Source organism: Styela clava, chromosome 14 (genome assembly GCF_964204865.1).
Source record: "Styela clava chromosome 14, kaStyClav1.hap1.2, whole genome shotgun sequence".
NCBI lineage: Eukaryota > Metazoa > Chordata > Ascidiacea > Stolidobranchia > Styelidae > Styela > Styela clava.
Genome location: NC_135263.1, coordinates 9618496 through 9643160, shown reverse-complemented (window position 1 = coordinate 9643160; position 24665 = coordinate 9618496). Strand labels below are relative to the sequence as shown.

The 24665-nt window shown below is 36.0% G+C and overlaps 3 protein-coding genes across 4 annotated transcripts; all 3 read right to left on the bottom strand.

Moving 5' to 3' along the window:
* Positions 1–98: 98 nt before the first annotated feature.
* On the bottom strand, positions 99–2425 carry LOC120340582 (creatine kinase M-type-like). Its single transcript, XM_039408879.2, has 7 exons — positions 2207–2425; positions 1778–1932; positions 1559–1691; positions 1080–1251; positions 776–899; positions 483–672; positions 99–402 (listed from the first exon to the last, which is right to left on the bottom strand). Exons 1-7 carry the CDS (start codon positions 2382–2384, stop codon positions 218–220), a joined length of 1137 nt encoding a protein of 378 aa, XP_039264813.2. The 5' UTR covers positions 2385–2425; the 3' UTR covers positions 99–217.
* Positions 2426–8809: 6384 nt separating this feature from the next.
* Positions 8810–13424, bottom strand: LOC120341386 (thrombospondin-1-like). 2 transcript variants are annotated; one of them, XM_039409880.2, is made up of 7 exons: positions 13256–13424; positions 12824–12865; positions 12676–12753; positions 11340–11546; positions 10799–10987; positions 10287–10493; positions 8810–10062 (listed from the first exon to the last, which is right to left on the bottom strand). In XM_039409880.2, the coding sequence occupies exons 1-7, from the start codon at positions 13404–13406 to the stop codon at positions 10055–10057; spliced, it is 882 nt and encodes a 293-aa protein (XP_039265814.2). In that variant the 5' UTR covers positions 13407–13424; the 3' UTR covers positions 8810–10054. The 2 variants fall into 2 exon arrangements, with proteins under 2 accessions (XP_039265814.2, XP_039265815.2); XM_039409881.2 differs by having other exon boundaries at positions 11340–11543.
* A 1190-nt stretch (positions 13425–14614) lies between these two features.
* LOC120340726 (uncharacterized) lies at positions 14615–24159 on the bottom strand. Its single transcript, XM_039409073.2, has 9 exons — positions 23872–24159; positions 19328–19727; positions 18842–18994; positions 18577–18693; positions 17959–18393; positions 17757–17885; positions 16325–17641; positions 15981–16244; positions 14615–15278 (listed from the first exon to the last, which is right to left on the bottom strand). Exons 1-9 carry the CDS (start codon positions 23895–23897, stop codon positions 15180–15182), a joined length of 2940 nt encoding a protein of 979 aa, XP_039265007.2. The 5' UTR covers positions 23898–24159; the 3' UTR covers positions 14615–15179.
* Positions 24160–24665: the final 506 nt, after the last annotated feature.

Here is a 24665-nt window from a genome sequence, read left to right as displayed (position 1 = left end):
CAAAAATAAATATTTAAATGTTTATAATTACTTATATGGAAATGTTATACTAATTAAATGACAAATAAATATATGGGGTGTGATAATATCGATAAATAACCGGTAAATCATGCAGGTAATATATTATAATAGTTGCAGACATTATAGCATAATCTATCTATATGATAAATTTAGATGAAGACCGTAAACTTTTGTGAAAGATAGTTGGTGCATCAGTCTACTTTTGCTTCTGTTTGTCGACGTCTGAGTCGATGCTCTGTCCGGATTCCAATTTCTTCTCACAGCTGATCATAAATTCTACTCCGTCTATTACCATTTGGACTAGTTCTACTTCGGAGAATCCCAGTCGATCAGCGTTTGAGATATCAAAAGTACCGCCTTCAGCCGCGGTGTCTACTCCGCCTGAAAAAACAAATTATTTAATAAATTTGTTATAAAACTAATAATAACATATTTTAGAAAACATAAAAATACTGCCGTACCAGTTCCCCGTTTTTGAAGCCGGAGTTTCTTAAGAAGCATTTCGAATTTTGGATGTTGAGAAAGTAGGGGGATTTTCAAATGAACGCCCGCACGAACTCCAGTACCCAAGTTGCTTGGACAAGTCAGGATGTAGCCGAGGTGCTCATTCCACATGTATTCGTACCCAGCCGACTTGATATGCTTTTCAAACTGTTAAAATATTGTTATGTTTATTTAAATCACAGCTAAACCGCTAGTTTCACATGAAAAGCTGAAATGCAATCGAATGAGCTCAGATCTATATTTATGTTACCTCGCCAAGTCCCTCGCACCAACGAGAGAAAACTTCTCTCATATTCCCTCCTTTCTGCATCGAAATAACTCTCAAATGATCTTCTTCGTTGATCCAGACAAGAAAGTTTTTCTTGTCGTTGTGCCTATTTGAAAACGAGAAAATAAATCATGTCGGCCGCCACACGATATCGATTGCAAATCAAGTATGTATACCGGAACGACGTATTTATGTAAGTCTTTGCTGCTCTTTTGATACCTAGCTTCAAACATACCGTCTAAATTCATGAAATGTTATCATTTGAAAAAGCCTATTATTGACTTACCAAATTCCACGAGCATCTGGCCAATCTCGGGCCATTTTAGAAGATAGAAGCAATGGGGAGACTGGCTTGTCAAAAAGAAAATGATCTGCAATGAGTTTCTCTTGCTCTTGATCAGTCATCTTAGCCAGTGAATAATATTTTCCTTTCAATTCTCCATCAAGCTTGGCAAGAGCTGAAAAGTACAAGAAAAGTATAAGTAAACATTATATTGGTATTGATTTGATATATTGCTACGCAAAAAATAGAATAATTCCAGAATACTATATAAACTAAAGGGAAAAAAATACTGAAAATATTCAAATGTGAACATTGGCAATACAACACGAATATATTCACCATACCGTCATCGCGGACTCGTTATGAAAAAATATTCCTAATAATTTTTCACTTTTTATTTGTCAAATTGCGGAAATATATATATTTTGCTTTTCTCTGTGTTCTATCTTACAAAAGTATGATAAATGGTTTTAGAAAGTTACCTTCGCACGAAATTTCTTCGACCTTTCGGCGCTCAGCGCGGGTACAGTGCGGAGGAAGGCAATATCCGCGAATGCTTCGTCCGGTTCGTACACGGGAAGACAAAACATATTTCTCGTCTAATTTATCTCCTCCCTAAAAGGATATTTTGAATATAAACCATTAATATATCAAAAAATTACATCATTAGTTAGCATAACCTTGTACAATATTGTGAATACCTTCAAGTTTTCTGGGTTGAGATCGGTCTTATGTTTATCTGTTTTCTTGTAACCGTTGTGTCTGGCTTCAATCACTTGGTCGAATAATTCAGCGAACGTTTCGTACGATTCCTCGTCTCCTGCTACACAACCGACCGTCATAATGAAAGGGTGACCTGTAGAATGTCATAACCAAATATTTCACGTCAGTATGAAGATAGTGTACAAAATGATGTAATAGTTTGGATTATATTCGAAATAACAACAGTTCGAATTTCGGTGATTATGTATTACTAATTCTGGCAATATCCTGCATAGTGTTTTGTCAGAATCTTGTGGTTAGTGCTTTTTGCATGTTTGTTCAAGACGAGGTTGACAACCATTGGCGGGTTTAAAGGAAGTTCTACATTGTATAAGTAAGAATTTAGTAGATAAATAACATTACCATACCTGGGTTGTCGACACCAGTTTGAATACAGTCGTCGATGTTAAATCCGCTGGGTGTTTCCTTGCTTCTCATCCTTTTGTAAATGTCTTCGGTAAGGCAGTGAGCCATGTGATTGTTGTGTTTTTCCAAATCTGGGTATTCTTCTTTTCCATTGTAACGAGCGAGATTGACGTTAGGCATCTTGTTTTTGTTGATAGTTTGTCGGTATATATTTCAAACGACTGATGTATGCTCATCAAACGGCAGGCTTTTATATGTTTCCATTCAATAACACGTCGCTTTTTTCTCTGTTATTGTCCTTGAAAAACGATGTCAAGTAGACTGTCACCCGCAGTGATTTGCTATCGCCTGCATATAGAACGTTAACAGCTGGTTATATCTGTTGCATCGTCATTAAAAATGTTTATCACAGCAGTCATAATTGAAGACCTAAGTGATAATTATGATTATCGCTTGGAAATTTCCTGGCGTCGTTAGAGAAGATCGCTGCTCAAAATTGTAAATTACAAGAGCTTATTGTTATTTAAACTTTAATCCCTTCCGGTAGCATATATTGACCCTAACGGATTTACATTGAAACGACTTAAATTGGAATATATTGTATTTATGAAATCAAAATTTGCGTAAGACAAGATGATCGACAACACGTAAAGTTAAAGGATGGCAAACAAAATTGCACATGGTACAGCAGTGGTGTTTCGGATTTCTCAGTTGAACCGAATCGAAGAACAATGGACCTTTCCCCGACCTTTGACCCCCAAAAATTCTTCCTATACTTTATCATTGCAAAATTTTCGGGGCTATTTTAAGAGTGCTTCTGCTGTTGGCGACTGTAAAATGGAGTATGTGTTTCAAACCATCATTATGATTTATCGCATACAACAATCTGTTTTTTAAAAGTACCGGTAAAGAATTTTAGCCTATCACAGCTATTTCTACACTAATTTTTTATTACTGCAATTAAATTGAAACTCCTAGGAAGACAGAGTGATCATTGAATTGTCTGATTTATATTTAGGTTTCCAAAACACAACAGAAAACTAACGAATAGAGTTCAAAAACGCAAAAACGTGGTAATGTTTACGACCACGCTTGAAAATCTGTCTGAGTGAGAAAAGTGTCTGAGCGGATGCGAAAAGGGAGCTTTGTTACGTCACTTTTTGCATCTTGCTGATTGGCCAATGTCACGAAGTAAACAAGGAAGTCGATGCTCGGGGAAAGGTCCATGACATGACTTTGCCATAACAATACATGAACTTTTGTTTCCACTTCGGTTACACAAGTTACGGATAGGTTTTATTATATTTTATTTTCAAAGTGGGACGTGATATACTCAACTGGCGGACCGCGGTCCGAATCCCGACCTTTCGACATTCGATTCGGACCGCACCTAATTCTTTATTTTGGATCATTAGCCCCACTTTTGAAGTTTCCTTTTATGAAATGATTTTTATAGTTTTGAATATATATGAAAAGAACTATAACACCATAATAAGGAATTTTGATTAGCTAATAATCATTAGCCGGTCGAGGAAGTGTGCGTTTAAGGATGCCGAAATATAATTTCTGGAAAGACCGGACCAAAAAATTTTGAAGTTTTGTATGCGGATCTTCGGTAAAAATAGTCGAGTAGCCCTGATATAGATGATTGATCCAGTATATGGAATTTTGCATTTGTGCATCTGTAATCAGCTTAGTGCAATTATTAATTATCATACGTGAATTGTGAAACGGTAAATTGAACAAGTTATATATATGAACATATCATGTTGACCTTATCTAAAATTTAAATATATATATAAACTGAATTATTCCCCGAGGCATACATACAAGAAATTTTTAAATGCAAGCAACCAACCAGTATTGCAGTATTATTGAAAGAGTCGATTGACAATAGATAACCTGTGGATATTGAAAACCGATTGATGTATAATGTATGCGACTATTTTATTTCTGAGTTTTTTGTTATTTGTAAGCAGCGAAGAGCTACAAAGCCCGACTTTACATTGGCACCAGGGGCGGATTATGCCACTTTGGTGTCCTAAGCACTGAAGACTTTAGTGCCCCCTTTATGTGTAATTTAATTCTAAAAACAATAAACCACGTAAGTGTATTATCCATTAAAAATAATCACAACCAACAGTAAATAAAACAATTTTTACGAACATTTTTAGGTTTTTTAACTGTTATATATAGCCCATATATATATCGGCAGTTTACTGTCGATATGATATATCGGCAAACACGCAATATCGGGTCGATATATCCGTTGAGCTCCAATCCTGAGGGAGTGTGACAATAAAGATTCATGCCTTCAGTCTCGACGTGAATCGAAATACCAAAGGATACAAGTAGGGTTGCCAACTATAAAAAGTCCCAATAAAGGACATAAATTACCGTCATCGTTTATTTTGTAACTTGCAGGAAAGAACAATATAAAAAAATGTTAGCCCTAAAAATACCATCATTTAGTGTGCGAACATTAGTATAAAGAAAATGTTTTTCTCCAAAGTTGCAATTTGCGTTATCTGCACTTAAACAAGAAACCCTTTTCCAGTCAAGTTGTAAATTGTCCATAGTGTTTTTCAAACAAGTAAACATTCTATCCGCACTTTCATCTGCATTCTCGAAGAAATCAATAATATAAGTAACTGTGCCATGTTCCAAGCTAAAATACTGAACACAGACTGGAAACATTTTCATGTTTTTGTGATTTGAAGCATCAGTTTGAATGTCAAAATTAACAAAGGATCATGTTGTTTCAAATCGTTCATAATCACTGATAATGCCTTCTCACCTAGCACATTTGTGACGATTGCCTCGTATTTGCTTCGACTATTAGATACTTTGGTAGCAACTTCTGAATCCTTGTAAATTTTCGAATTCAATTTCAATCCACAATCCAGCGAGTTATATGAATGACTATGTTTAATTACGTGATATACTTGAACTATTTCTAAAGCAACTGCAATATCCTCTTCATCTGAATTTTTTTCACCAAAAATTTATCCATTACAGAAAATGAAGCAAAATCCATGATTCTAATTTTGTGACAGGCTGATTTTGCATGTTGTGCTACTGCTAAAGCACCCATGTATGCAATAGTAAAATCACTTTTACAAGTGATACATTTTGCCTTTTGTGGATTACTAGTTTCTCTCAACCAATCATAGTCATTTTCCAGTCTTTATTAAATGAACACACGCGCTTCTTTATCTTTATTGGGGGTTCCATGATTTTCATTAAAAATTTAATATTGAAATACTGAACAAAGCATTTAATGAAGTTATTACTAAAACAATAAACATAAATTTAATTTTAATTAAAAGACGATTTTACTTTAATTACATTTAGCTGAAACTAAACTGAGAATTATTCCTCAGCGAATTCCATACATTTGTTTTAAACTCATTTATATTTGTTACTTCCGCAAGAAATAATTTGAAATTAATCGAATCTTCTTTTTTCGACGCTTCTTGGAGTGTTACCACTTGCCATCTTCGGAAAATTAATGTAAAATATTTGAAATGTTAAAAAATTGGTATTTCTTTGGCTATTTGAGCCGGACCGGTATGTTAGTCGTTGGCCGGACCAAAGCGAAATTAAAAAGAATAATTGAAAGCTTGCAAATACATGAACGAAGGCGAATAAAGAACGGAACAATATCAAACACAGTTCTATAACTATCGCGCAAAACGACGTTGGAAGAAATAAAGGACAATTATCATCTTAAAAAGGACAAGGACAAAAATCTCAAATAAAGGATTGTCCTTTGAAATAAAGGACGGTTGGCAACCCTAGATACAAGTCACAACTGTAGATTGGAATTTTACCGGTACCTAGTAGTCTACCTCAGGGTGGTTCAAGGTTGCTAGGTTGAAGGACCGCAAAAACTTTTGAGGAGGTCTCGCGGGTCGCAAGTCGGAGAAAACCCAAAAGTGATCGAAATATTGCGTTGCGAGTTTACTTTTTTTAAATTTAATAAACAACGAGATTTTACCGTTCTAATCAGACTATTGTTATGTTGCATGGGTGGCGTTCTTTTAAAGAAGATATATAAAGCCTTCAGTTATTTCAAAATTAATTCCCGCTATAAATACAACTATACCATTATATTTTCCGCATGTCGCGTTTAATATCGCTTCAAATTATATTCTTTCGTGACAGATATTACTTGAAATCAAACCAGACACTGTGTGATGGACAAGGAAATACGTTTCCGCCGTGTTTTCCTTATGTCACATTTCTTGTGACACTCATTTTATTACGAATTGTTATATTTGAGTAATTTAAAAACTTGCAGCGTGAGCAAGCTTAGTGACATCGTCAAATGACAACCAAATCCGTCTAAGTTGATATTTGGGGACCTAGCTAAGAAATATTGGATTGCGCGGCGTTAAGTCGGCTCTGCGTTCCGTCACTACTGTCACGCGGACCACGCTAAAATAAAGGCATAAAGCGTTAGAAAAAGGGGTTTAAATCTCAGGATCCCAACCCCGGTTGGAATAGCTAAAACAAACTCAGAAACGTTCTGCTATTAGATACAAATATACGCTAAAATTGGTCCGTGGTCCACACGGAATGTATCAGCATAACAGGGTTTGGACCACCCTTGTCTACCTTATCAAAAAACTTCGCCGACCACTATATCGTTGAAATGCGACTGTGGAACCGCCACATAGTGCAAATAGTTCATTGGTCAAATTGTTGAAGAGAGAAGGAATGTTTTAAAACAAAAATGCAGCAACAAGGAGAATACTAGAACTAAAAAACAACAACAATTTAAGAAAACGACTTATAGGCCTATTTCGTGTCAAATAAATAAGTTTCAGTGTATATTTTCAATAAAGAAGGTTGTAAGGATACTTGAAGACGAAAAATAAGCGAACATTTTGAAGTTCGAGTCGCTTGGTAAACTCGTAATATTTTTATAAACATCAATAAACTATATCGAATTCTGCTCTAAAATTTCTGTGGTGCCCCTCTTTGCTTGGTGCCCTAAGCCCGTGCTTATATTGTTTAATGGTTAATCCGGCGCTGATTGGCACCCGGATGCAAGTTGCACAGTTTATATGACAAAAGAGTTCAATAAGATACTGGCAATGTTGAAAAACGGTTTGAAGGTAGGTGATGAAAGAGATTAATCGCATTTGTAACATAAGTTCATAACCGATACACTTAAAACATTATTGTTTGTTTATCCCTGTTGCTATATTCAGGTTTTTAAGACACTTGTTCTTAGTGGGATGCTTTACAAACTAGCTTTAATTATATATATGCTAATTATGTCAGTGAATGGGATATGTTTATTTTACATATGAAAATTAAATTATCATATTACAGAAAGTTTTTAAGGTGTAGAAAGAGCAAACAATGTCACCTTAGGTGAGGATTATTGAATATCTTCAAGAATTTTTCAAGTATATATAGTACAATATTTGAAAATTTAAATTCTTTTTTATAAAATTCTTTTGCAGAATTATATGCTTTTTTGCTTTCTCTTTTTTTTTTGTTACAAAAAAACGATCTTTTGCTTGTTTTGACGGTTTGATCACCTTGTTCGTTTTAGTGTTGTGGGTAAATTCTTTTATATTCCCACTCTGTAGCAAAGTTGAAACGTCACTCTAAACGGATTTGAGATTTGGAAAAGCAATTGGAAATGTTGCTGAACACAAGTAGTATGTCTATTTTAATTACCTATATTTACATCGCTTTTTTATTAAAATAAGTTGGCGTTTATATTTTTAAGACAAAAACATTCCGTATTCTATTTCACCTGTTTGCGATTATATCTGAGCAAGTCAATAATCCAAAATGCAGACGGATTGTCCTGCGCGAAACATACTTACTCGCAAATTGCCATGCCCGCTTCTTGCATCCACTTTATGATTTTTTCAATTTTTTGAATATAGCGAGGGCAAAAATATTCAGTCGAAGAGAATCAACGAAATATGAAATAAAATTGACGTCGTTAATCAAGAAGCGCAAGGTATACATAAGTTTTAATTCCATATTATTTCATCGACTTAAGTCAAAAAATAAACTTTTATCAATAAGTTGACCATGCCAAAATATCGAAATCAATCGATATTTTCAAAATCGGTGATACACATTGTGTGGATAAACTTGAAATAATGACAACTGTGAAAAGATATTCACATGTAATGTGAAAAGATATTCACCTGTAATTTGATTGAAAACGTAACTGATTGCACTGGACAAAGTCTGGAACTGCGTCAATGCAAGAACACTGCTTGTTCCGGGGATGTCGATGCTCAGGGTATGTATGAATTGTATAATACTGAATGGGAATTACATTTTTTTAATAATGAAACAATGTTCTCTGTTGCTCCGTTATTGGTATGGCAAGGAGTCCAACCCAAAATGGCGATATCAGAGAACATTAATTTATTTCTGTCAATTACTTAATTCGATAGACACTATTTGACGCATGATATCAATTAAAAATTGCGATTTATTCAAGCAATAATTTGGCCTATTAGTAGGCGTACGTACTTATTGGATGTTTAGGCAATGCCTGAGGTAATATATTTTACTCATAAAATTCGAAATATAAATTCAATTTGATTGATACCCAATCTTTTTATTACTTTCAAGTCTTATAAAACTCACCCCTTAATTATACATTTTAAAAACACTCTAGGAACAGATAATTTTACACTAAATACTGGAGAATGGTCTGAGTGCTAAATTCGATCTCATTGCGAAAGGAACACGAGGTGAGGATCTACCAGATATGCTCGAGGAGCAATAATTAAAACAGGAAAATGCAAGATGGATCCATGTAAAGACGTTTCTTGTTTGTTCAAACGATGCTCTGTGAAATGTCCGACCGACAGGCGAACACGCCAATAGGAGACAAGGCGACCGACGTAATATTCTTTTTATTATATATAAGTTTCTTCGGTATAATGGAGATATAGTCCAATTTACTCTCACATTAGAAATTAAGAAACACAGTCCATAGTAGGCAATAATGACATAATACTTTACAGAATTGAATCACAGTATATCGTTGTGCCGCGCGAATCTGTGAGTTTCTACATTATCAGGTAAAATGACCCTGATAGAAAAAAAATCCAATGTACTACAAATGTGACAAAATGTCCTTTCCGGAATTAATGCTATTCACAATTCACTACAGCATGACCAACTGAACATCTGTTCAAGATTCTACAGCACATGAATTTATTAAAGTGTTATCGTCGTGCATTCGGGAAATTGCGTTTGCTTCTTTGCCAATAGTTTCAACATGATGCGTAAAATGTACAGTATAAGCGAGGACCATATTAGTGGAGTAAAAACAAATTACTTGGTTACTGAGTCAACAGCCATTATTTGTCAATTTTCGATTTTACTTTCGATGTAGCCTGCTCATTGTTATTCATATATTAGGCATGTTGGCCGAAGAAAACTATGAGATTTTTTATGAAAGATCTTCTGAAAGTACCGCTAAATTTTATGATTTTATTTTTTCTCAAAATGTTTAAATTTTGAATAGTGAGAAAAAGGTCACTGTCATGTCATATCTTCGGATATTACGTTTATTTAAGTTAGGGGTTGAGGCGAGGTCACCGACGGGGTACTTCAATCAGAAGTTTAGAGACGGTTGAAGTAATTGCTGTGCAGTTTTCTCTAAATTTAGGAATCATTCTTGGAGTATATATGCCCGTTGAACGCCACAGTTATGTTAAAGCAAATCAGTTTATTATAAATGACTCATAAGCATTCAGTATTATTAATTGTAATAATGGCAACATTGTTGGTAAACAATATTCAAGAGTTTTCTTCTGCAGGAATCCACATGCACGGTACGAAATTTCCTCTTATTACCATTCTGAACATAATGACACATTAATTTAAGCCTGAATACGTGTTGTAAAATGAAATTGACTGGATTTGTTTGATATAATATATTGCACAACTGTAAGTGTTTTGAATAAAAAAAAATTTCATTCAATCTAGTAATCCGGCAAGAGGTCTTCAGTATACTAAAATGCGAATAAATGTTTAGAGGCATTACGAGAAATAGAAGGAAATACGTTAAAAGAAAATACAAACCTTTTGATGAACATTCTATTCGACATCTTTTAGTTTTCGATAACTCCTTGTTGCAATGACCAACACCTTCACATTTACGACTTCTGGTTTGTCTTCCAACTGCCCACCTTTTATGGCTTCGTTGTGTATCGGTGTTGCATGGTAAAAGCGGTTTACACTCAGTCCACTGAGACCATTCCCCATATCCATTTTGTTTGCTATATTCATCTGTAAGTTTGACACAAAGTCAAAGAGAAATAAATGTAACTGCTACATTATCTTTTGATATTTTTAATATATAGTGTCTACTTATCGTATGATTAAAGAAGTATGACTTAACTTGAAAAAGACGCACTGGTCTCAACGCGACATTTGATGGTGACGTAGCCGCAACAGAATTATACTATTAACAAATTAAAAGTTACAAATGCCGCAGTTGTAATAAGTAAGAGAGGGTTGGATGTCTTCATCTAATAACAGTGCCAAGTTACACAGGATTGCTTATGGTTAATATTTGAGTATGCACAAGTAACCTGAATCTGCAAAACATTCGATTTCACATTCTCGTTTTTCTTTCGATTTTCCTGGGCATTTTTCTATGTTGCATTTACGCATTCTAATCTGTATTCCGAATTCTTTGCTTTTTCTATTTTCATCGAAAGCCCTTGGACTACGAGTGTTTTCACATGCCGACCATTCAGACCACTCATCCCAGTCGCTGTCTGTTGAAAAGAATAAAAACGCAGAATGTTAACTCAAATATTTTCATAGCTGTAGTGTAAACCATTTAGAGAAAAGAAAAAAATTCGGTACAAAACATTCGAATTGTTTTGTAATATCATTTTGTCGCGGAAGTAAATTAGGTTTTGAAAAACTTGCATTAGCCCACTAATTACGTTTTGAAACTTCAGATTTTACACCAGAAGCAGTATATACAATAAGAGAAACATTGACATTTTTTTGGCATCCTATTACAAACTTATACCGACGCAAATTGACAGCACCAAATAATGGAACCATTGGCACTCAGTATTTCATTGTTTGTTGTTTCGCAATTAGAAATTTAATATTTACCTCTTTCTTCGCGCTTTTTGGCTGGACATTGTATTTTACAGGGTAGTTGCACTTTCATGTGACCTATACAGTTGTTCGTTCCGTTTTTGGGTCCAATACATTGTCGAACTTTTTTCTTGTTTCCGACGCCACATGTAACAGAACAAGGAGTCCAATCTGTCCATTCAGACCACTCCCTAGTCCCGTTTGTCATTGGCTTTTTCTCTTCTGGGAATAGTAGAATACGTTTGAAAGGTATAATTTTAATTTTGTATAATTGTTTACAGTAAATTTTGACATTGAAGATTGCCATATTCGTAACTGAATATGAAATTCTAAATGGATATTTGAAACATAACGGGGCCAAAAGGTTTCAATGTATAATTTGCTATTTTGAATTTGATACCAACAATGATTTGACTATTTGCACGGAATCGCACAAAAACATTGACAAAATATGAAGGAGAGGTATCGCAATACATGAGTAAGATTTCTACACATTTGTATTCAGTACATCCAGTTATTTGAGTTTCATCTTATTTTGACAATATTGTTCATCCATTCAGGGCATTCCTTCAATTTTAGTGGTAAAACATACTGTTACGTATTGGCAATTTGATTACTTCGTATTCGGGTATTTGAATTGGGACTTAATCATTGGTAATAATTTTACAATATATTCATAAGTTTTTCGCAATGAAATTACTGGTTTTTCAGTATATATATATTTTTTTTCTATGATTTAGTGTCATTACAGCCCACCCTTTCAGGAGTTTCGTTGGAAACGAATCATATCAGATATATATAATGTAGCATATCAAATTACGATATCGAAAATCGTGACTGTTAACTCGACTGTAATAGTGTCTCGTCAATATATCTTTTACCCAAAATCGGACAATTACTTTTATTAGAATTTTGCAAGCTAGACAACATCACAATGCCAAAAATGTTTTGACAAAGGCAATACCCCTAAATTTGATTTGAAACAAGGGGAGAAGGAAGGGGTTCAGAAGAAAATTGAAAGAATTAGCTCCCAAAGAAACATGTATATTCAACAATTGAAAGCTATTGGTTCAGTAGTCAAAGTGGGAAACGATTATGTCCCAAGAGAAAGAACAACAAATATCAAAACGAGCCACAGTTACACTTCATAGACTAAAAACCATGTGTACAAATATACTATCAGCGAACATATACATATTTAAGAACCTAGAAACTGTCAAATGACTCCTAAATATATAGTGTATTCGAAAATTATACACACTTATGTGCTAGCGATAAATAAAAACAGAACTATGTGGAGATAAGCATTACTTATTCACTAAATTAAGTTCACTAAATTTCAGGTTATTACCTCCATCTGTATTGTTTCCCAAAAACAGTTCTTTCTTTTCCAGTTCCTCAATTCTTTTCGCTTGTCGTTTTGACTTTTCTGGGTAATTTAAAAATATATGTTATTTCGGTTCGATTTAATTTTGGAAATATATATGAAAATCACTCACTTAATAATTCTCCAGTTGTCCTTTCAAGGGAAGCGATTTTATCTGAAAAAATAGGGTTATTTTTTATCACTTCTTACCAAAATGCTATATATAATACAATGTTTACAATAGAATCAACTTCTGAGAACAAATTTGTCATTCTCTAAATGTGAATTAGATAAATAAAATCAATCCCCATGTGGCAATTGTTTGTGTTTCATTTGGGTGTATATTAATTATGTGTGGGAAAAAGATAGACGATAAATTACCGTACTTTATCAAAAGTAAATATTTTTTATATTATCTCATTTATTCTATCATCTGACTTTTTACAAAGATACTCGTATTCTCAGATACTAATAACCGTATATGAAAATTGCTCTTATGTAAGTTTTGGGTTTTAATATGTAACAATATGTAACAAGGACTCGAAATTGTATCAAACGAACAAACCTTCAAACTTCTTTTCCAGTTTTGCAATAATTTCTTGCGTCTGTTGTTGCTTTTGTTCATAATCTAAACAAACACACTGTGTTGTTTCTTGCGAGAAAACACAAGAAGCAGTAGAAACTACCAATAGTAAAATCGGCGTAAACCAAGCCATTCTAGTATCGCTGATTTGTACAAGAAGACATCTGTTTTTCTACGCGTAGACTTATATTTAAACACAGTGAAAACATATGGGAAAAGTAACTAATTTTTTCTGTTAAATGCAAGTAACCTCAGCGTTGAATCACATTGTCAATATTGAACAAACCTGATCTATGATAAAATGTTTCATAATATGTAAGAATCGTGACTGGTCAAGTAACCATCCATGTCGTCACTTTTGTGTTGAATTAATCGTAAAAATGTGTCGACGTGATTCGATTTTAATAGTAAAAATTTGACATAAAACTTTGAAACATCACGAAACAAAAAACTTACGATCGCAATTATATACGTCACATGAGTAACCTTTTGTAATTTTTGGATAGATATCTTTCAAATATGAAGTTTTAGCCGCCGAAATTGATATAATACTAGATTTTATCGCTTTTCGGTTCCGCCGCAGTTCGAATTTCATATCGGATATCGGCCTTGTAACTATTCCAATAATTGATAAATCATACGCACTGCCTTTCCACAAAATATGATAATTTCCATACGCTTTTCACTCCAAATGAGGCTCTGTATAAGCAACCACAGCTATGTAAGGAGCTAGGCTACTTTATTTTGAACTAGAATTTTTCTACTTCGGCATTGCCTATGCAATTGTTTACACCCTGGGTGAGATGATCGGTGGGCATAAGATACAAACCCTGCCATGCCAATATTTTATCCACTACGCCAGGGCTTCGGAAGTATTTTAGCGAAGATCCATTTATAAAACGTTAAAATCATTGGGGTCAATACGGTCCTTCCAAAATATATTTCATCGTAAGCCTAAATGTACAACTCTGAATTTAAAAAGTTAACTCAAAAATGCTTCATGGAAAATTGTGTAACCGCATAAATTTGACATTTTTGGGCGTTAGGCGCTGCCCCGGCAAGGGATAACTCTCCAACCAGGGCGTTGCTATTCGTTTTTCTAGTATTATGGCATTTTCTAGCAAATTATCAAAAAAGAAAAACGAATCCCAATAAGCCACTTAAAACTTAATGAAGCTGAAGAATGAAAATTTAAATAACAGATTCAGACAGAATCGATCACTCGAAAAGTCCCGTCTTCAGATCGCGGTTCGCCTGTTGAATACCCCCTGTACTGGACTATCGCGCCCATCAGACCTGTTTTACGCCTAAAAAATATACGGTAATTTGATAACATACACATAATTTGATTTCTGACTTTATTTATGAAGATAAATATACATGTATTGTACGAACACTACGATCACAAAAAAATGAACTTTCGAAGTTTTTTAAACTTTCAACGTCTATTTAGAGAGCGCCAGTGGTGCAACGGCAGAATCGAAAAAAAGAAATAAAGGAAAAAGGAAATCACCAAAAAAGAAATCGAAGATGAACTTTATTAGATGAAAAATGTCAAACTTTGACTGCGAAATACAGCGGCACAAGGTTGTAAAAAAATAATACAAATGTCAAAAAGTAGTCTCCATCGCGAGCAGCATTTTTATTACAGTTTTCTTCACAGAAGACTCCACGGTGAACGAAGCCGTCTCACATTGTGGGCTCGAAAGAAATGTATTACTCGATGTCTCAAATATTTCAACAATATAGAAGCAGCACCTTTGGCGTAAAGCCGACATGTTACCAATCGGTCCATCCCATTACAAGCGCATGGCAACGTTAAGAAAACTTGAATTTCTCCCTTTCTGCGACGTCTCGGAACAAAGCAATGGAACATATAAATATATATCTTTGCAGACACTTTCTGCTAAGATTTTTTCTGTGTCGATGTTGATGATGCTTCGTTAGGTACTTCACATCTATCTTGCGAGTTTCTGCGTTCTTGCTGCTCGAGATGATCAATCGCCTAAACAATATGTGAAAGGTATTTGTTAATTCAAAGAGCTATCTATAGAAAACACCAAATTGATTACGAGTTTTAATCATTGACTACAAGTGGGCAATAGCATTCATCATCGTTCATGCTATTATATTACTATCCCATCTTCCAAGAGACTGATGTTTGACAAAATTTCCATATGTATTTATGCTCTTAAAAAGAAGTTCCACATGATACATACTCTTTATACTTTATAATGACCATTATACTCCAGATTGAGAATGGCCTAACCAATTTCTTACACATTTGTTTAAGCAGCTAAACCACATCTAAAGGGGATAAATTAAAGTTGTCAAACTCGGTTGGCTGTGAGCTCTACCCGTTCAGTGTACTAACGGACAAGGAAAAAGTACAAGTTTTCTTTCAAAAACTTCAGTTATGTTATGTGGAATTTGCTACCCCATGTTAAAAAATTGGCGCTCCAGAAGTGTGTGTACCAATATGGCGGTAACTAATTTTGTTTGCATATTTTACATTAAGTTGTGTAAAGTGACAAATCCTATGGGTGGGGGTATATTCATTTGGCTAACACAGACAGTCCCCGAACTCGTAATAGAAATAAAATAGGAAAAATCAGAACAAAATTATGGCCTAACCTGGTACACACACTACGGGAGTACCAAAAATCAGCTGCCGTGAAAACATTAGTCCTATGCCTGCAGTATTTACCTGAACAATTGTTTCTAAATTTCGTCTTGTCTGAATAGCATCAATTCGCCGTATTACAGGTGGAGAACCAGCCACAACAGACGGAACTGATACAGTTGATTGTTTTGCAGGAGAATTCGAGTCGGAAACATCGATACCTTGCGGAGCAGAGATTTTTTCTGGTGTACCAGATGAATTGTGTGGGACCTCGTCATATGCAGCAACCCCTTCCGTTGTTTGAGATTTCGAGGGACTTTCTTCTTTAGCGGGCTTTGAATTCGACAACTGTAAAGTTAATAAATTCATTTAAGGCTATTTCTTAAGTATTCTACTGAGCGTAATACTGAAAAAGTAAGTTTATTCACCTTTATCGTTGGTACATTTTCTCCTGACTGACTATCTGGATCCTCAAGCAGTGGGTTTCGAATTTCCTCTTCCTCTGCGCCACTGGCACTAGCTGTGCTGCAGCTGTCTGTTGCACTCAGGGATGACTTTCTGCATCTCATGACCGAAGAATTCAAAAATGTAGCTGGCCTTGTAGGTAGAACAGCTTCTGGCATCGCTGGACTTCCATACGATGGCGAATTCGAACCAATTTGTTGCACAAGTGACGAACTTACAGGCAGCAGAATCGGTTGATGCAATCCACGTGGAGGAGCGAGCAAGTTAGGAACTGCGTTCAATTGATTGAGTGTTATTTCAGGTTGTCCATAGCAAAGTAAGGTTTGTGTTGTAGTTTGTTGTTCCCTGGATGAGTTCGGTATCTTTTTCAAAGTGTTTTGAAACTTGGGCAGATTCGTAGAATGCAGAACCGAAGGTGTTGGCTGAATCGTAATTGACTGAGAAAGTACAGGAAGCATAGGCAATGGTAAGGATGGTTGTGAAGGGCTTGGTTGAAACGATACCGAATTTGAAGGAATGTTTGGTAGGAGCACAGGAGAATTGGTGAATGGCTGGTTAACCACCTGCAGGCCTGGTAGCACCGTCGTTGGTACAGACATCACTTGATCTTGCATGGGATTGGTAACCAGTACACCAGGACCCTGGTTGCTAACTGGTGCCACAATAAAGTGGGACCGGTTGTAAGAAGGCGCAAGTTGGACGCACCCTAGTTTTGGAGACACCCCATCTTGCTGTACATAGGCAATGTTTGTACTGTTGCTATGACTTTGTGATCCGACAGCAAAGTACATGGGAAATCCAGTAGGGTGTGAATGATGGTTTTCTCTCTGTGGAGCATGAACCTCCCTAATCTCGGGAATCTGACTGGAGACTAGATGTGTCTTAACTGTTTCGTTTGATGAATGTGACATACTTACATTGTGCGAGACGACTGGAATTATCATATCAGAATGGGTACTTACAGGCGATCGGGAAGTTTGCAAACCACTTAACCCTGCTAGGTATGATTTTGCTTTTTCCACTATACCATGGGGCAAATTTGATGTCGTTTTTACATTACTTGATAAAATTTCGTCAGAGTGATTTGATAGTGACACTGCGTGTGTAGACATCACAGAGTTTGGTTGATGAAACTGGAGAGCAGCAGCAGTACTTGGGTGTGACGTGGGCGGCGTTCCTAGTATAGACGGTGATTGTATATTGTTATCAACAGAAATTGGTGGAAGAGTCGGTGGCAAAAAATCTCTTGTTCCAATATCAGGAGGCTGGTCGATTGTTATCTGAAAAACGAATTTTTAACATTTTAAATTTTATAGGTTTAGACAGGTCGGCGGAGAGATACGGAGAATTGCCAACTTTTGCATGGACATACTGATAGTTATGCTATAAACTCACTTTCGCTACTTTCCTTTCTGGTTGCAGGGATACTGGATCATTACTCGCCTCTACAAAGCTTTGATGAATTTCGATAGCACGTTTTTTCAAAGGCTGATTCGACTTCGTTGAGTGAGAGAAAATAGTGATCTAGAGAAATAAAACACTTTTAAAAACTTAAAATTTTGTTAATAAGCTTGACTCAATTTACAAGAATACGTACAGAATGTTCAGACATCGGAGGAGAGGTCAGCCCTTTTGTATCACTATCCCGCGATACTTTTCTGAATTTGCTGTTACTCATTTGTGGTTGATGGCACTGTACATCTATTGTAGGTGGGTGTATATCTATTGTAGGTGGGTGTTCATGTTGTTGTAAAATACTGGTCGGGGTGGTTAATATTGACATAGATGTCACTTGGCTGGCGGAGACATGTGGTAATGTTAAAATGTCATTAGGTTCAGTTTTATTTGTTAACTGCGGTTGAGATGGTAGCAATGGGCGAGCACAAGGCTGAAGTTTGTTGCTGTTGTTATTTTGCTTGGCAGGAAGTATCAATCCCGGGCTGTACTCTGATGAACTTCTTCGTTCGTCACTACTTGATAACTTCATTGCCTGAATTCGATCAGGATAAAGTTGGCTTTCCAGATTGCGAATCTGAAATTGAATCATTCACAAGGTCAGTCACATATATATCAGTTGAACAAAATAATTTGTATTAATTGTAATAACTATTTATTTTTTCGATTCATAAAATTGTTATTGTCGAAAAGAATAAAATGCCCGAATATTTTACAAAAACATTGCAGAATGTGATTCAGTGTTTCATTTATTACAAACCTGTTCCTCATATAACAGCCGCGTTCTTCTTTCCTTATCGAGCTGTTGTTTCACTTCAATGAGTACCCGTCTCATATCTTCACAGTCTTCTTCTGCCGGACTACCAATTCCTTCATCCTACAATGGAAATAATGATGAAGTTAAAAAACTAACCTAAGGCACTATGTATTTTGCTTGGCAGACTATAACGGAAAAAAAAATGAAAATTCACAATATGCGAAGCCTGAGAATTATATTTACTTAATATAATTACACATACATTCACCTTATCAAAAATATCTCCAATAGTTCGAAACTTCGATGCATGACATTTACATTCTGTGAATGCACGCCTGAGTTTTTCATTTTGATGAATCAACTTTAACTTATCAGATTCAAGTTGTGTGATGTATTCTGAAGTTTGTTGCAATATCGCAGCCTGAAAAATAAATATTTTTTATTACTAGAAACTTATATGTTATCGAGCAAAAACAAAGTGATTAACATCTATCTAGTGATATTAAAGAAAAATACCAAGAAGTTTTACTGATTGCTTTCTGTGAAGTTTGTCAGTTTCGCAGCGCCATGGGGACTTACTTCGATTTTTTGGGGAAACATAATTTTATTCTAAATTACGGTCTATGAAGTGAATCTTTGAAATACAAATAAACACCCACGAACAAAAAGCCAGACAAAAAGATGATGTAGGCAATCAGTCATAGACACATATATATATATATATTTATATCAAGTAGCCTATGTATGTATGCACCTTGCTTAATTTCTCTCCCTCTGTGTGTGGAAGAATAGTTTTAAGGGATTTGAAACCAGCGTTTATACTTTGCATTCTCCTTCTTTCATTGCTGTTTGCAATCTCCCTTCTTATTCTTCTTTCTTGGTCTCTCTGTCCTTGCTCAATTTTTGGTGACTGAAGAATAAGGTGACTCATTGGCCGCATTGTGCCATCTGATGTGACTGGAACTGCAACAGCAGCATTGTTATTGTCACAGCTTGGAATAGTTTGTGCAGGTAGAAATGTCGTAACCAATCCTGGGGTGGGTTGATGAAGTTGATTATTGTCAATTGTAGAATATCCACTTAAAACATGACTCATGGGCATGGAGCCCGGTTGAGAATTTGTAACCATTCTGACAGTTTGAGTCATGCTTTGACTGTAAAAATAAAATTCAATATCAGTTAAAGTAAAAACCTATTTAAATTGAACAACAAAATTTACAGCTGAATCATATATCAAAGTTTTCGAAGAGAGGTAACAATTGGAGGACTTAGTTTTAGGAAGTTGCAACTAATCACTGCAATTAGTCATTCAAAAACAGTATGCAAAACAAGCATTTATTTTACTCTCATTTTTATTGTGTCCGTTCCAAAGCAAGCATATCCATCAATTACTTTTGCGTATACACAAAGACGCTGCAATCAGCAAAACAGCATCGCACGCTCAGCGATCACGAAAATACACAGTAGAGTATAAAAAACAATCACAAAAGTACGTTTACCGGAAAAGTACAAGCGCGCCAAACGCGTATTAAATACTGAAAGGTCGATTACCGAACAGCACGCCCGCTGGTGTGCTTCTTGCGACGGTTGTAGTAAAGCGAGAGAAAACGATCGAAAACAAAGTATTTACGCGCGATTTGAGAACACAAAGAACTACTTTCTACGTTATTTTAAGTTATGGACCTCACAAGATAGGACAATACAGAGAACAATGTTTAAATAATACCATCTGTTATTACTCTGACATCTCAGCAGGCTATTTTCATGAATACGTTTGTTGTTTTTACGCCGTAGTATATTTTTTGGTTGGGTATGTATCTTTTCATAATAGTGCATGTTTATTTTATTCCAAAGTAGTTGAAGCCTAGCCTCAAACTAGGTCGACACATGGTCAGGTAAAAATCGAATTACGGTGAATTTATTTTCGAAAATTAATAAACCACTCGTTCAGGTTAAAATACAAAATTTCCTCACGGGCCACCTTACCGAAAAATAAACAGCGCCCCTAACCTACATCAAATCGGCACTGTACGCGAAAGTAGAGTAATTTTTGTAGTAATTTTTTTACACAATGATTATGGACAGATGACTCATCAACATTCCGCCGCTCAGCTGAACATTAGTCATTGAAACATTACTGTGTACCGCGCAATAACAAAGAATGTTGCAACATGTAATAGAAGAGGTTGAGAAAAGCATAGCGGTATTTTACGGGGGTTAGATGTAGTACCCACACTCAAGTAGCGATTCACAAAACTCCATCCATAGTAGCAAGCAGACAAGCGTGTGTATAACCGTCCAAATGAAAATCCGAGTCACGTGAGACAACGCCCTATCGCCCGCGCTCGTCTGAACTATTGAGAGAAAAAATGGCGCTCGTACGAGCGACGTTTACATCAGAAGGTGAATGGAAAATTACTCTAGCGATGAAACAGCTGAAACACTCAGCAAGAGAGAAAACATGTGGTGTTTACAATTACAATGCATGGGTTTTGGCACGGACAGCAAGAAATGACAATTAATGCAAATATATGAAATCAGACTATGCATAGAACACACTACAAGGCTATACACACTTTCTGATAGCGCATTTTTGAGCCATCTTACAGTTAGGATATTAAATGATTGGAGTTGTGGACGGTAAATCTACGTGCATCTACAGTCTTACACTTGACAAAATAACCAGCGTTTTTAATATAACATATTCCACCTCTGAAGACAAACAATGAATAATAAAACAGACCAAAACATGGGGAAATATCGAGCACATTCCAAATAGAAACACGATCTAGTTGCGGTTGACAGCATCGTTGAAAACGGTTGGAGTAGGAGGGAAAACGGATCAGCGGTATTCACAAATACCGAGAGAATGACGTTAGCGAGAAAAAGGCCGCCACACACGCTTTTATCTACGTGGCAGAAGACGCCTCCCACACACCCCAAAATACCTCCATCGAAGTCACGCCCAATAGAAATCCTTTCTGTAGCAGACAAAGCAAAGATGACAAAATACCACACGGATCGTTAAGCGACGAACGCCGTCTTTACGGCTAATTTGAGACGAGAATCAAGTCAGACCGGGTCACTCTGGAGCGGCCAACAAAATAACTCGCCAAGTTACGCTTTGATTTTAAAGCATATGAAACATATGCGGATACTGCGACCATCGTAAATATAAGTAGACTGAAAACAGGCCATATGCTGGGATGTGGGAGTCGAACGGGTCAAAACCGATGGTCAAGCAAAAACGCAGGCGGTCGGACATGAGACTGAATTACAAGAAAAAAATCCACCACGCAAACGTCATGATATTGTGATTTGGGTTTATACAATTCAATTTACAATGTTATTTTATCAAAGCGCGTTTTGCCTATTCCTAATTTAACGTTACAAAATTACTCGGATTCATAATATATTTTTTGTTCACATCTATCCCCTTTGTTGATGTGAATTCTTTTTGGTTCTGAACATTTAGTGCGCCCATACACATAATGCTGCCTATGGTTCAAAATATATACTTATTCTTCAACTTCCTAAAAGATTTCTTATCAGTAGTGCAATATATTTGGCATATCGATACAAGCAATATCGATTTATATTTCCGCTTTCCATTGGCGAAAGTTGGGCGAAAAATGTTAAGTCACTTCTGTCTTTTTATAGTTGCGTACGTCCAGAATAGACATCGCAAAAAAAACAATGCCGCATCATAACCATTCGTACGAACGTACAATTCGGATCCTCACTATATACTGTATATAACATCAAACCTGTAATTTAAAATATATCAACTACAGACTATGGCGCGAAAAGACGTGACTGCGTAGTTTCTTTCCGACATGCGAAACCCAAACACCGTCTGATATTTCATTGACGAGAAACACGGCGAAGCGGGCTAGTTAAGTTGGCTATGATACTCTATCTATCCCATCGAGTTCAAGTATCATCGATATGTAACAACCCTAGTCTATATCATAATTAAGTCAAACAAAAGATTTGAAATTCGCCATAACTTGAAATATTGAAATAATAAACTAGATAACTACAAATCGCATGCTGAATCGTGATTATCAAGTTTCCGAACAGAAATCAAATTGATTTTTGCCAAAATTTAGGTTTTCAGCCGGCGTGGCAGCTGTTTCATCTATGTTGAATGTAGTCCTTTGAGGTACAGTTTGCCACAACAGAAACTCAAATCATATAAACAACACTTCGCGTTGCTGCAGCAAGATTTTGCACGGGAAAGCGTGGGGGGAAATCGGCAATAAAGCGGAAGTTACGCATTTGGTATGCTATCATGCAGCCTATACTATAAACAGATAATACTACCTATTGTGCGAATGGGAGTAACCTTTATCAATGTCACTTGAAATATTATTCGCGCACAGGAGGTTCAATAAACACAAAAGTTAATGATTATAGTACAGCGCAGACTATGCCGCAAGAGGCCGGAACTGCGAAGGGAGGGAAACCCCTTATGAGTAACAGCGCGAGATACACCTGATCAAGCGCCTCATAAAATTCCGCAGGTAGGCGTAGTAAAAGCCTTATACTATTTTTATCAGTTGAAAAAATCAAAGAACGATTCCATGCATTCATGATATCGGTGTTTACGCGTAGTTATCAGTATCACACCGTCCTAAAAATACTACTCTATGCAGAAATTACACGAAATATCATTGTAGTGATACACCAATAAAATCCCCGTCAAATACATTATTTCACGATCCCGGATATTGTACATATACTAGTCCCTGTATTTATTGATTTGCTGTACAGATTAACTGTGATAAGTCTTTCAAATGTTAGCCTGATTACTTTCCGTCTGCATTCATTTATATTCCTGTCGTTTACGAACATTTTTCGAAATAATTAACTCATTTTTAAACCAGTTTGACGAATGGAGCCGGATATTAAGCAAAGAGGCGACCACTTGCAGAAAATTGCCCAATATTTTTATCACAGTAAAAATCCCACTTGGGAAAAGGGGACGCTCAAAAGCAAAAACTTGCAAATTCACAATCAGCGACGAGCACGTATAGACGGCGTGTTTCAATCAAAAGGTCACATGTCAAGAATAGATTAGTTGGCGGTTAAAAACCCGTTACAAGATTAACACAATATACATAAATAAACGAAGTTAATCTATAAATAACCGCACTGAAATGACGGCCACTCATGCTCGTGAGCCTCAACGCGTAGCTATACAATGCAGTCATAGATTTACGGCATAAACAGCCTTGCGTTATAAACAATAGGAAATGCATAAATGAAGGTCACACATCATAATAAATATCTTACCTTGTCAATGAGTTATGTAAATCCATTTGGTATAATTTCCGTTTTCAATAATAGTCTATTTGATAATCCGATATTTCTTTTCCTCGTTCCGTGAATACGGACCTTAAAAAGTACGACCAGGCACACCAGCTGTAGAACTTTTCTGCGTTTCGTTTGGTTGAAAAAGTATGGCGGGAAACACGAGGCTCAGCGGAGTGCACAGCTGGTGATACGAGTGTATGTGCATCCGCCGATAAACAAATCGCTAGAAATACGGTCAAGTCTTTTTTTATTTTAATAAAACACTTCCTATCCTCATTAACATCAATCTAATAAAATATTATAAATTTTGGTTCTATCTGAGCGGCAGTTTTCCTGTAAACTTATACAAATTTGCAGACTGATTAGCGGATGAATATCTATCTTCGCGGAGGCGGTGATTCGTCGTCAGCTGACTATGTATTAAAGAGAGAGAAAGAAGAAATGGAAACATTACGTCAGCGTAGTAGTAACAGCTGGGACGGTTTGTGATACCGACAGTTGCATTGATATTTTACAACGTATCTGAAAAAGTGAATTACCGCGCATAACGGACACAACAATATACTCGTACAGTGTGTCAAATAATAAATAATTTTCTTATTCCACATGCAAATTCCGTACGCCTATGTTTTAATGAGGGTCAGTATTGGTTGCAAGACAAAATCGCGGCATTGCATTTTCCGCTAAGAGTGCACGGCCTGCGATACCATAGTTATACAATTATGTTGTTGTGCTTCAATTTTTCAGTCAAACTATTTCCCGAGGCAATTACG